At 50.0% G+C, this 12,194-nt stretch overlaps 2 protein-coding genes across 2 annotated transcripts; both read right to left on the bottom strand.

Annotated features, from left to right (window-relative positions):
- Nucleotides 1-789: 789 nt before the first annotated feature.
- On the bottom strand, nucleotides 790-2,352 carry LOC143678682 (protein S100-A12-like). Its single transcript, XM_077155653.1, has 3 exons — nucleotides 2,251-2,352; nucleotides 1,503-1,660; nucleotides 790-1,047 (listed from the first exon to the last, which is right to left on the bottom strand). Exons 2-3 carry the CDS (start codon nucleotides 1,638-1,640, stop codon nucleotides 895-897), a joined length of 291 nt encoding a protein of 96 aa, XP_077011768.1. The 5' UTR covers nucleotides 1,641-1,660; nucleotides 2,251-2,352; the 3' UTR covers nucleotides 790-894.
- An 8,781-nt stretch (nucleotides 2,353-11,133) lies between these two features.
- On the bottom strand, nucleotides 11,134-12,194 carry S100A8 (S100 calcium binding protein A8). The gene is made up of 3 exons (XM_077155652.1): nucleotides 12,034-12,194; nucleotides 11,443-11,605; nucleotides 11,134-11,312 (listed from the first exon to the last, which is right to left on the bottom strand). Exons 2-3 carry the CDS (start codon nucleotides 11,581-11,583, stop codon nucleotides 11,184-11,186), a joined length of 270 nt encoding a protein of 89 aa, XP_077011767.1. The 5' UTR covers nucleotides 11,584-11,605; nucleotides 12,034-12,194; the 3' UTR covers nucleotides 11,134-11,183.

Raw genomic sequence — 12,194 nt, 5'->3', positions numbered from 1 at the left:
CCCCCCCCACGGTTGCCGCCCCCTTCCGTCTGTTCTCCAAAAGGCATCCAAGCAGTCCTTTAGAAACATAATCAACTCACTCCATGCTCTGACTCCCCACCTGACTCCCTGGCATACTCAGAATAAAGTCCAAAGCGGGTTCCCTGCCCCCCTGACCGCCCCAGGCTGGAAGCCCCTCCTCCTGTCACCTCCATGCCACACCTCCCACGCTCAGCCTCAGCCACCCATTCCAGGCAGTTGGTTTTTGGGCTGCTCTTTATGCAGGCTAAGCAGACACCTGCCTCAGGCTCTTAGTCTCCCTCTGCCTGAAACTCTTGGCCCCTAGATACCTGCAGCTGCACTCCTTTATTTCTTTCAGGTTTCTGCTCATATGCATTCTCTAACCATCCCATCTAAACCATCTCTCCCACCCCAGCCCTACCTCACATCATTGGTTTTCTTCATATCATTTGTAATACCTTGGTAGGTATTCCAGGGTACATTTTTGTTTGTCTGGGTAGTTGTTTATTTTCTCTCTCCCACCCTAATCCCCCAAAAATGCAAGCTTCCAGAGGCAGGGACATTATCTCTTTGGTCTCTGGCTATTGTAGGCACTCAGTGAATGGTTGTTAATTGGATAGTTGAATTAACAAATAGCGGATGTTCAATAAATATGAGATGAACACGTGAACGAATGGTGTTGGGGGTCTATGGGATCTGAATGAGGGTGTCCGAATAGCAGGGGTGAAGCAAGATCAAGTTTTAGGGCTATGCACATGGAGAGAAAAAAGGAGTGCAGACACAGTTAAGAACTTTTGAGAAGTACATTTATTCTCTCTCATTTCCCTCAGGCAAGACTGAGCTTTGGTGAGGGGAAGGAGGGGTCATCTTGGAAACGATGCTGGAGACAAGTTCTCAGGCATTTTCATGTTCTTTGTGCATGTTTTCGTGTGCGGTCACAAGCACTTGGGTTATCAGGGCCATGATTTCCTCAAATGTGAGCTGTCCATTTTTATCAGTGTCCAGATCATGGAAGATTTTGTCAATGGCACCTTGATCTTTGGTATTCTAAGAAAAAGGGATAGCAGAGAAAGTAAGCTCAGAATCCCCAAATATCTTTCCCCTCCAGGACAATAACTCATCAGCCAAAACTGTGGGGGGAAAACCAACAGGACAAGACAGAGGAAGGAGAGAAACAACTGTCATGAACCGTCCTGGAACCACACCAGACTGGACCCGGAGGCTGCTCTGGGTCCCAAGTAGTCCAGCTCCTCCCCCTCCCTCCACATCATATACGAGGAAACAAAACGACGGAGAGGGGAATTTGTCACAGTCTAAGGTGACAAAGTGAGTCATTGAGCAGGGAGGTGAGGCGCCTGTCCCACAGCAGGGGAGGACATCCTTGGGAGGTCGGACCGAAGGTCTACCTCCCCTCCCCACCCACAGACCTTGTCCCGCCATCATCCTTCTGGCCTCGATGCAGGGGAGGGGAGCCAGCTGGAGGTGACGGGGGCACCACCCACCTTAAGAGTGTTTGGGAGCTCCTTTGTGATCATCCGTTTCAGCTCACTCTTGGAAAGGGTGTCATAATGCCCCACCCGCACTGAGTAGTGGTGGAAGACATTGATGATTCCTTCCAGATGATCTTCCAGCTTAGTCATCTTCCCGACCTCAAGTTAATCTGCAAGAGGTCAAAGGAGACCTTCAGGTGGTCCCTCCCCTCCACCCTCCAACCTCTACTTTCTCCTCTTGCTATGAGTCAGGGGTTTAGAAAAGGCCATAGCTTCTCAGAGATCTTTTTGTGGGCTCCCTGCTCTGTGTTTGATCCATGGTGAATATTTCATTTGCGGGTAGGGCAGGGAAGAGAACATACAGAATCATCTGAAGTTTAAAAGAACCAGCCTGAATTGCCCCTGGTGTCCCATGCCACCCCACCCACCAGGGAGGGCTATTAGCAGGGTGTTACTCACTCAAGTTCACCCAGGAAAGGTTCTGCGCTTGACCAGCTATTTGCTTCCCCCCGGTCCTGGTACTTTCCCACACATCCCTTACAGACATCCACCCCTCCACCCATCTTAGCTATCCTAGATCCTATGGCTGGGCTGACCTAGCACTGCAAGAGCTGGTCTACTTGAGTCCAAACTGCCGTCTGCCCAGAGGTGTTCAGGCAAGCAGAGGGTCTCGGTGTCCCACAGCCTGCAGAGTATTTGCCGCCTGTAACCCCACAACCTGTGGACCGCCTGAGGACCCAGCCAAGGAAGGAGCACTCACCCCTCAATGCACAGGAGCAGGGAGCTGGAGCAAGGAACCAGCACTGGTGAGGAACACGGGGCCAGGGAGGTTTTTATCATGCACTCAGGCTTCCCCTTTGACCTCAAGTGAAGAAATCTTCTCTGTGATTGATCATGAGGAAATAGATGCACCGCGCTCTGTTGCTCAAGAGAAGCTTCACACCTACAGCTTTGCCAGCCAAACAAGCAGTTGCAGGCGCACCAACCCCTTTGCCCCGCCAGCCACGAGCAGCTGCCACCCCACCTCATCAGCCCTCCTCCATCCGTGCCCGGCACATTCCTCGGCCTGGGGCCCTTGGGTACAGCTCAGTCTTCTGGCCATGAACGTGGGGCTGAGGCACCAAGTTTCCCTCCCCGGCTGGCTCCTGCCTGGGCGGGGAAGGAGAGGGGAGAGGCATTTGTTCAGTGTTTGTTACAACAAAAATGATAATAATAAATAGAGCAAGAAAAATGAATGTAAAATCTTAGAACAGAAAGAAAGGACATTAGGTAAACACTAAGGAAATGTGAAGAAACTATGGACTTTAATTAATAATAAGGTATCAATATTGGTTCATTAATTGTAACAAATGGGTCATACTAATGTAAGATGCTAATGTAGAGGAGACGATGTGGAGTTATATTTCAGTTTTTCTGAAAATCTAAACTGTTCTAAAAATAGTCTTTAAAAAGAAAAGAGAAGTGAGTGTGTTTTGTGCGCTCACAACAGGCTTTTCACGACCCTCAAAGCAACCCTGTGAGTGAAGTGCTGTGAGTAGCTCCTTTTGGCAGACGAAGAAATGAGTCTAGAGGCAAGGTAATTTCTCTAGGTAGCAAACCCAAATTTGCATGCCTTCCAAACCTCCCCTGTTATTGTAATATTTTCCCTGAAATGAGAATAATCTCCTTCTTTTTTTTTTTTTTGTACATAAAAATAATACGGGCTCATATGTTTTTTTAAAAAGACAGCATGAATGATTTCTGGTACATGCATGCAATCATATATCAGATCTTGATCTTTTTTTTCCTGGTTTTTTCTCTTAATGCAATCAATTCTTTGATGCATTTTTTAAGGTCTTTCCTCAACCAGGGAAGTCAGTGTGTGCCGGCCCTGGGCCAGGCGGGGGGGAGAGGTCAGCACAGGTGAAGCTTTGTGTCGCTGCTCTCCCAGGATTTAGGATGGAATGGGGAGACACTTTCCCAAATAATTCACAGAGAATTCATTGCACATGAAGGGGAGAAAGAGTGCTGACGGTCACCCTGGGCTCCACGCCCTAGGAAGCATGGGGAGGGCTTGGCCCCCATGCCGCTGAGACTCAACTGAGAGAATGGGTGATGAGGAGCTTCAGAGCAGTGAGATTTACTTTTTTATTATTATTGTTTTTTAATGTTCTGCCTCCATCACCCAGCGCAGATGAGAGAGTGGATTGTTCCCAGACGTGAGCATCGGCAGTCTCCTGGTGGCCTGGCTACTGGAGATACCGTGGGCGCCTAGAGGTCACGGAGGTTTTTCCCCATTGCATCCTGACATTTGGTCCCCAGTCCCGGGGCCGTCCACTGGAGTCCTGTCACCCCACCCGAGCATCCGTGCCCACCCACGCGGCTGCAGTGGGAGCAGATGAAGACAATTACTCAGGAAGACACAAAAGGAGAGAGCAACCCAGTTCCCTCTGCGTGTGCTAGTGGCGTGTGCGCACGTGTCAGGGGGAGCCCCACAGCCTTTGATTCTACTCAAAATTACACTGTTGGATCTGCGGTCAATTGTTTCTTCGGGAGAGATTGACTAGGAATGATTCTGTGTGCTTTTACTCGAAGGCCTGACAAGTCTGCTTCCCGGATCCCACCCAGAGGGTGGTGGGGAAGGGGTCTCGGAAGTGCCCTTTGGCATCCCCCACCTGCTGGGACTTGGCTGCGGACACTCAGATCGACCCCTGAGCTGGGGCCAGTCAGGGTTGATGCCGCGGCCGGCACTGGCCGCCTGGAGAAAGAGGTTGGAAGCCAACCAGACAATTGCTAGAAGCTTCAGGGGAGAAGGTGGACTTGTAGATTGCTATTTACAAACAAGATTACACCTTTTACAGGAACCACTGGGCAGAGTCAAGTAGGGCCAAGATGACTCGGTTTCCTGTTGCCCCAGCTGCAAAAGGAGAACAAGGCAGCGGGAAGTTGAGAAATAAGTAGTTCAGCAGGAAACCTCATGCAACGTTTGTGTCCACACGGGGTCCTTGGCTCGCGGATTGAGGCAGATCCGGCCAATGAGATTTCCGGGGCCTGTCAGGATGACCTGTCCAAAATCCTGGCTCTTGACCCAGACAGGGCGAGGCTCCCAGGGATTGTGACAGAGTCCTTTAGGATCTCTCCTCGGGGAGAAGGGTTTGGGCTTGGGTGATTGGTCTCTAACAACTGAGCAAAAGAGCTATCCCCCTGGGAAAGCCTTTCCCTTACAGAGCTCCACCAGGGGCCAGCAACGCTTGGTGGGTCCAGATGCCAACCCATCTCAGTGCCTCTTGACTGGGGGATTCAGTCTAAATTCATATGGCTGGAAACGGGAGAGGAAGCTGCCAGCATTACCTGGGCTCCTGCTGCGTGTCGGTGTAAAAAAACCCACAAATCTGGAAAAAGACAAAATGGTGATGGCTTATACTTTTTGTCTCATTCTAGAGTCTACTTGAATAAAAGCAGGTCCTTGCTGCTTGTTAATCTTCCATCATTTGACACTTGGGGAAATATAACATGGTATATTTGATTAAAAAATCATAACAGATAAAGAAATAGACAGTTTATATCCACTCAATAAAGTAATAGGATTTTATAGCTGGTAGAGAAGTTAACTCCAAAACTGCTATGATTTTTATCACTGCTGAAAGTTTAAAAAACCTTGTATCCAATTTAACACTCTTACTTAAATATTTCTTTGCTGAGTCTCTTTATATTCTTCAAATATTTTTCAAAGCAGCTTTCAAATTTTCCTTCCAGTTTCTCTCATTAATGAATTAAAAACTTTGACATTGGCTCACCATGTTTGTTAATCATTTAGCTCTTTATCATCAGAAATCATTGTTAGATTATCTCATTTATTTCTCACACCAATCTGGTGAAAGAGGTAATTACTACAGGTCTTATTTTTATTGTGTTTTGCTTTATTGTGTTTTGCAGAAATTGTGTTTTTTACCAATTAAGGTTTGCAGTAATACTGTGTTGATGCCATTTCTCCAACAGCGTGTGCTCTTTTCATGTCTCTGTGTCACATTTTGATATTTTATCACAATATTTCTAATGTGTTCATTATTATTATATCTGGTATATGGTCTGTGATCAGTGATCTTTGATGTTACATTGTAATTGTTTTAGAGCACCCCAAACCACACCTATCTAAGACGTCAGACTTAATAAAAGTTGTGTTTGTCCTGAGTGCTCACCATCTCTCTCTCTCCCCCGGGCGTCCCTATTCCCTGAGACACAGCAATGCTGAAATTAACAGTGGCCTCTAAGTGTTCAAGTGAAGGGAGGAGTGACCCCTCTGTCACTTTAAATCAAAAGCTAGAAATGAGTAAGCTTAGGGAGAAGGCGTGTTGGAAGCTGAACGTTGAGATGGGACTAAAGCTAAGCCTCTGGGTCCAGAGTTGTGAACGCAAAGGGAAAGTTCTGGGAGAAAATTAAAAATGCTACTCCAGTGAACACGCAAATGACAAGAAAGCAAATCAGCCTTATTGCAGATAAGGAGAATTTTTGGTGGTCTGGATAGAAAATCAAACCAGCCACGACATTCCCTTAAGCCAGAGCCTAATTCAAGTCGAGGCCCTTCTCCAACTCTGTGAAGACTGAGAGAGGTGAGGAAGCTGCAGAAGGGAAGTTTGGAAGCAGCAGAGGTTACCACGCTGGGCTTAAGGAGAGGAGCTGTCCCCACAACATAAAAGCGTCTTGTGAAGCAGCAAGTGCCGACATAGAACTTGCCCTGAGTTGTCGGAGATGGCCTAAATCAAATCATCGATGAAGGTGATCACTCCCAACAACAGACTTTCAACATAGAGGAAACCGCCTCCTATTGGAAAAGATGCCATCCAGGCCTTCCCTACCTGAGAGAAGGAATGCCCACCTTCGCAGCTTTAAGGGACGGGCTGGCTCTCCTGTTTGGAGCTAGTGCAGCTGGTGACTTTAAGCCAAAGCCAATGCTTACCTTCCTTTCCAATCACTCTAGAGCCCTTACGAACTGCGCTAAATGGACTCTGCCTGTGGTTTAGAGATGGAGCAATGAAACCTGAATGACAGCACATCTGTTGACAATATGGTTTACTGAATATTTTAAGCCCACTGTTGAGAACGACTGCTCAGAAAAAAAGATCCTTATAAAAATGTTACTGCTCATTGACAATGCGCCTCATTTCCCAGGAGCTCTGAGGAAGATATACAATGAGATGAATGCTATTTTCACACATGGTAACACAGCATCTGCAGCCCATGGATCAAGGAGTAATTTCGACTTGCAGGTATTATTACTCAAGAAATATCTTTCAAAAGGTTAGAGCTGCCACAGATGGTGGTTTCGCTGATAGACCCGGGCAAAGTGAATTGGAAACCTTCTGGAAAGGATCCACCGTTCTAGATCCCACTGAAAGCATCATGATTCATGGCAAGAAGTTGAAGTACCACCTTCAGCAGGCGTGTGGGAGAAGTTGAGTCCAACCCTCAAGGGTGGCTTTGAGGGGTTCCGACTTCAGTGGAGGAAGTAACTGCAGAGCTTGTGGGAATAGCAAGAGATCTAGAAGTAGAAGCCGTGTCTGAAGATGGGACCGAATTATTGCAGTCTTATGATAAAACTTTCTAATGGAGAGTTGCTTCTTATGGATAAGCAAAGAAAGTGGTTTCATGAGATGGAATCTACACCTGGTGAGGATGCTGTGAACGTTGTTGAAATTACAAAGATGGTTTTAGAATATTTCTGAGGTATGCCTGTATATCCATTTTGCATATGAGGAGACTTAGAGAGGTTAAGAAACTTGACAAGATTTACTAATCTGGCAAATGGAAGAGCTTGGATTAGATTCCAGTCTCTCTAGGTGAGAGACCCTGATGAAGAGGTGAAAGAGACCTTTCTGGCCTCTTTCTCCCCTCCCTGCATGGCCTGTGTTGTCCAGAGGCAAAAAGTGGGGAGAGCAGATGCCAGAATGAACTTCCTTCTCGGGCTCCTTTCCTCCACCCAGGATTTCACCAGACATGCCCCCGGGCCTGAACTCCTGGTAGATTTTTCCCTGATGTAAGCAATCCTCTAGACAGGAGAGCAAGAGGACTGGCATTTTGATTTCCTTAAGCTCTGAGGGTTTGTCCCAGTAGCACGTACTCAGGGTGGAATGGTCTTCTTTCCTGTCTTAGAAGCTAGGAAGTTCCCTTGTGAACAGATCACCAAATTGCAAAAGCATGGCTTGAACTGGCTACCAAGGTCAGAGCAGAGACCTTTAGCAACTCTTTCAAATGCTCTGTACCCATCCCCCTTTTGGTGGATGGGAGCCTCCTTCTCCCCCGAATGGGCCTGATTAGCTACAGACATCATGGCGGTATCCTGCAGCCAAGGCCTCTAGGATGGCTTTTCGCCTTGTTTAAGTTAAGCCTGAAAATGAAACACTCTGGAATACGTCCCTGATTTGGCCCTAGAGACCTCTCTGATAAAGTGGATCTCTGAAAACCTAATAATAAATATCTTATTTGTTATAAGACAATACAAATAAACGGGAGGTAAAGGTGGCTCTGGTGCCTTTGCCATTTCACATGACGACCCCGTGGGACCCTCCTGTGCGCCTTTCATTGCCTCCTTCGTTCGTCCTTCTGAATAACCGCCACTCCTGCAGATTATTTTGACAGTGTGCCCCAGCCAAGCTGGAAAAGTTCGGCTTCCTCATTTGGGACTACAATGCAATTTCTGGAAAGCACACTTCCTTGCAGATACCTCTTGGTTTTGCCTGCAGGTTGAATGGCCTTTTCCACAGCCCCCCCCTGACATACAGACTCTGCAGAGATGTCAGATAACCTGAGACCCCCTCTCTAAGAAAAGGCTCAGATAGAACTTGACAGCCTGAGAACTTTAAAAATAATTCCTTATGTGTTTCCCTTTTCTGTTATCTATTCTAGGTATCAGGGAATTAACTTTTTGGCAAACCCAGAAAAAAATGCTTTATTTGCTTTTTCTCCTGCCAGCTGCCAACCACTCCCTGCTGTCCAGAGCTGTGAAAGCATGCTGCAGGAATCCTCCAAGCTCAGCCCATCCAGCACTGGCTTTTCATAATCAGCACCACATCCATTCTGGTAAACCAAACTTTAAACACAATTATTAGCTACTGTCACAATTCCCCAATTCTTGGGGAATCAGTCGATCCATGATGCAGATGAGAATCTTCCAAGGAATCCCAAAATGCAACAGGAATGATTTGACTAATTAATTATAGTTGCATGTCTCTTATTTCTCCAAAGATCTGCCCACACTCCCACATGCCTCTTCCGAGTCAGAGGCTTGCTCAGGCCGCTGGGGTCTGGGGTCAGTCTTGCTCCCGTGAGCCAGGGGACAGGCAGTAGCAGCCTCTTCTGTTCGCTGCAGACCTGCTGATGGGGACCGTCTGAACCATTCTGAAGATGCCTCCCCACCAAGCTGCTTCCGTGTCCTTGAGCCCCAGCTCCCCATCCCCCGCCCCAGTGGGGCCCCGTTTTGCCCTTTTTCATTCCTACTGGGACACCCAAGCACTGACGTTCGAGACACGCAGGGAAAGTGTGTTTGAGGGAGTCTGTGGGGCAGCTGTCTGCTGTCCCTGAAGCAGAACTCTCCTGTGCCACTGGCCTCCCCTTTCCCTCACAGGTACTTCTCCTGCCTAGGAACCTGGGTGGGGCCCGAGACCGGCCTTACCTCGTATCTCCAGGACATTTCTTCACCTCATATTGGCCAACTCTACCAGGGGTTAGAGCACAAGCAACCCCACACCATTGCCCAACCCAGCAAAATGCAATGACTTCACGACAACTCTCTCTCTAAAGAAACAACTCCCAGCTGGTCAAGCATCCTATTGATACCTGCCACTGGAGGGTCCCTGATAGACAGCCCGCCTTGCCCAAAATTGTCTATGCAGTCCCTTTTCAAAGGACAGTCAGCTTTCCCACAATTCTGTCCCTCAGAACAAGGCATGGTGTGCCTTTCGGGAAACCCGTTCACTTTGAGGGTGGATTCTCCTGGGGGGACCTGATAAGGGGTGAATTTCCTTCCAGCTCTCTCAGGGCAGTAACTCCTTATGTTCATACACAAACCCCAACGCCTGCCGCTTCCAAGCTGGGGACGTGTCCGCGCGGTCTGGGGAAGACTCTGCCCCGCCAGGCGGGACTGGGGTGCAGCAGCTGTTCTAGGATTACAGGCAGAGGCAGGAGGGTGCGGATTTGGATGGCGGCTGGGGCTGGCTCCCCAGACCATGTCTTCAGCCTGCCTTTGTCATCCATAGGACCTGTGGAGACCCCATGCTGGAGCTCCCCCAGGGTGGGCAGGGGTGGTGGCCCATGCTCCCTGCTGGGGAAACCGGTTCTCTTCCCTTCCTTGTTCTCTGCGGTGGGGCACAGGTTGGGAGCTATGGAAGCCAGCACGGACTGCTTTCCTTTGGACCCTTTTGGGGGGCCTTGGGCGAGGTGCCTGGCGTGGACAGAGCTGGCTCCCTTCCTCCTGCCGAGCTCTCATCTCCAACCCCCCATTATTATTATTTTTACAACAGTTAATGATAGTGACACTGCACCTTTCATGGCTGAAAACCAGCAGTAGGATGAGTTTCGCAACTTTTTTGGGGGGGGGGCGGGGCAGGGAGGTCTTTGAAACCTTTCAAGAATCTGCTGAAAGCCGTGGACGGATGTACTCATGCACATAAACTCAAAGTACGTGTTTGGTTTCAATTCCATACAGACATGCAGAGACAGGCCAAGTTAAGGGCCTTGGTTCAGTGACTCCGGTGCCAGCTTCCCACCCCTTCTCCCCCACTGAAACCCCCGCCCCACCTGAGTGGGGACAGCAGAAAATATCCCAGGCACAGCATGGAAACCCAGTTTAGGGACTGGGTTCTGGTGAGAGGTGCCAGTTTGTCTGCTACCCTCCCCATTTCACCAGACCTCGGAAAAATCCACAGAGGGAATGGTCGAGAAATTGTTTTAGATAATGCATTATCAGAGTACAGACCCCACAAGGCAGCATTTGAGTAAGTTGTTCTTTGAAGTTTTATTAATATATTGTCCTACCTGCCCATTCTTTTATTATTTAGTTGAGTTGGGAGGTTGGAGGGAGAGGAGGAAGGAAAGCTTCCAAAATCCCTAAGAACAAAATCCAAATGTGGGGCCAGGGAGCTGCTTCTCAGAGTGTCTGGTGCAGGACTCCGAGTCCCCACTGCACTCGTAAGCTGCGCACAGAGTGCCCCTTTCCTCCCTCTCACCCCTCTTCTCTCTCACACACACACTCCTGCATATCATCCCCTAATTCCCCCAAAGTCCCATCTTGGGCACTCAGATTTCACTTGGAAACTCTTTTGTTCAGCTTAGAGAGGGGCCAGGTCTCCTTACATTGCCTGCTCCCACGGGACCCCCCATTTGGGAACTAGGAAAATCACCAGCTGCGGCGCCGTGGACTTTCAGATTCCCTGAAGTCCTAGAATCAGTGAGTCAGGGCCATGGGACTGGAAGAGGAGTCAGAAATGGTTCGGGGAGGATTGGGGAGGAAACCAGGCAAATGGCGAGCACTGACGGGGAGGGGTGGGGAGTGGTGCAGGGGGACCAACGCAGGGTTCTGCTCCCGCCCTGGGATTCCCCAGCCCTCCACTGGCCCCGAGGAACGAGGAACGGGATTCCACAGGCGGAAAGCAAGAGCCCAAGAGCAACGTGAGGTATGAATTCCTTTATTGCCCCACAGGCTCGTGGCCTGGGGCCCTGCTACTCGGTGTGGCTGTCCTTGTGTGCCTGCACGCCCATCCTCACCATGAAGATGAGAAACTCCTGGAAGTTAATCGCTTCGTCGCTGTTGACGTCCAGCTCCTTGAACCAGGCGTCTGCGCTCTTTATCTGTGAAGACGGAGGGAGAGTGAGACAGGAGGGTAGAGATCCCAGAGAGGGTCTAGCCTGGCTGTGGACGTGGAAGAGCAGAGGGCCGGAGCGCCATCAGAGCAGGTGGGGAGCCCGCCGCCCGCCTCACCTTTGTGAGCGAACGGCACTCATTCTCTAGCAGTTTCCTGAAGTCGTCGCTGTACAGGGAGTGGTAGTTGCCCTTCACCAGCGAGTACTTGTGGTAGACCTCGATGAACTCGTTGATCGCACACTCCAGCTCGGTCGGCATGGTACCCAATGGTCTGCTCTTCCTGCAAGAAAGAAAGGACCAGGTGTGGGATCCCGAGGTGGGGACGGTGCTTCCACCCAGGAAGACTGGAGAGGGGCGCTCGCACCCCCAGGTGCCGGCGTGCCCTACACGGCCCGAAGGACCGAGCCCAGGGGATGGTGGGGTGAATGGACGCCAGGGGGTGAGGACCGGGACGCGGATGCCTGCACACACACCATCGCCTGCCAGCGCCTTCTCTGCCCAGGAAGGGCTCCGCTTGGGATGCCAATGTGCCCTCATCCACTGGCCACATCCGAGAACAGTGCTCCTTCCTTCTCCCTGCCCCACGTCCCCACTCCAGCAGCACCTTCTCTCCAGGCCCCCCTGAGCTTTGTCCCTCCTCTCAGAGAAGGCTACTGCCCTCTCCGGCCCTCCCCAAAGTGTGGGGCAGACCCAGACCGTCCCACTTACCAGGTGTCTTCAGAACAGTTGACAAAGGTCCTGTGGGGCTGAGCGTCAGCTCCCTCTTATAGTGGGGAGGTCTGCCCAGCCACCGGCGCCTGGGGCCATTCAGAGGCGGCTGCTCCCCGCCGGGTTGCTACAGATTCTGGTTTCCCAACCCAGGCCGTGAG

This window comes from Tamandua tetradactyla, chromosome 4 (assembly GCF_023851605.1).
Source record: "Tamandua tetradactyla isolate mTamTet1 chromosome 4, mTamTet1.pri, whole genome shotgun sequence".
Taxonomy (NCBI): Eukaryota; Metazoa; Chordata; class Mammalia; order Pilosa; family Myrmecophagidae; genus Tamandua; species Tamandua tetradactyla.
The sequence above is the reverse complement of the archived record's forward strand: the minus strand, read 5'-3'. Positions and strand labels throughout refer to the sequence as shown.

Bases quoted from the DNA above. Each gene is read 5' to 3' on its own strand.
- LOC143678682 (XM_077155653.1), bottom strand. From the start codon at position 1,640: ATGACTAAGCTGGAAGATCATCTGGAAGGAATCATCAATGTCTTCCAC. The intron at 1,048-1,502 runs GTGGGTGGTGCC...CCTTTTTCTTAG, and splicing joins AGCTCCCAAACACTCTTAAG to AATACCAAAGATCAAGGTGC.
- S100A8 (XM_077155652.1), bottom strand. From the start codon at position 11,583: ATGCCGACCGAGCTGGAGTGTGCGATCAACGAGTTCATCGAGGTCTAC. The intron at 11,313-11,442 runs GTGAGGCGGGCG...CCGTCTTCACAG, and splicing joins AGTGCCGTTCGCTCACAAAG to ATAAAGAGCGCAGACGCCTG.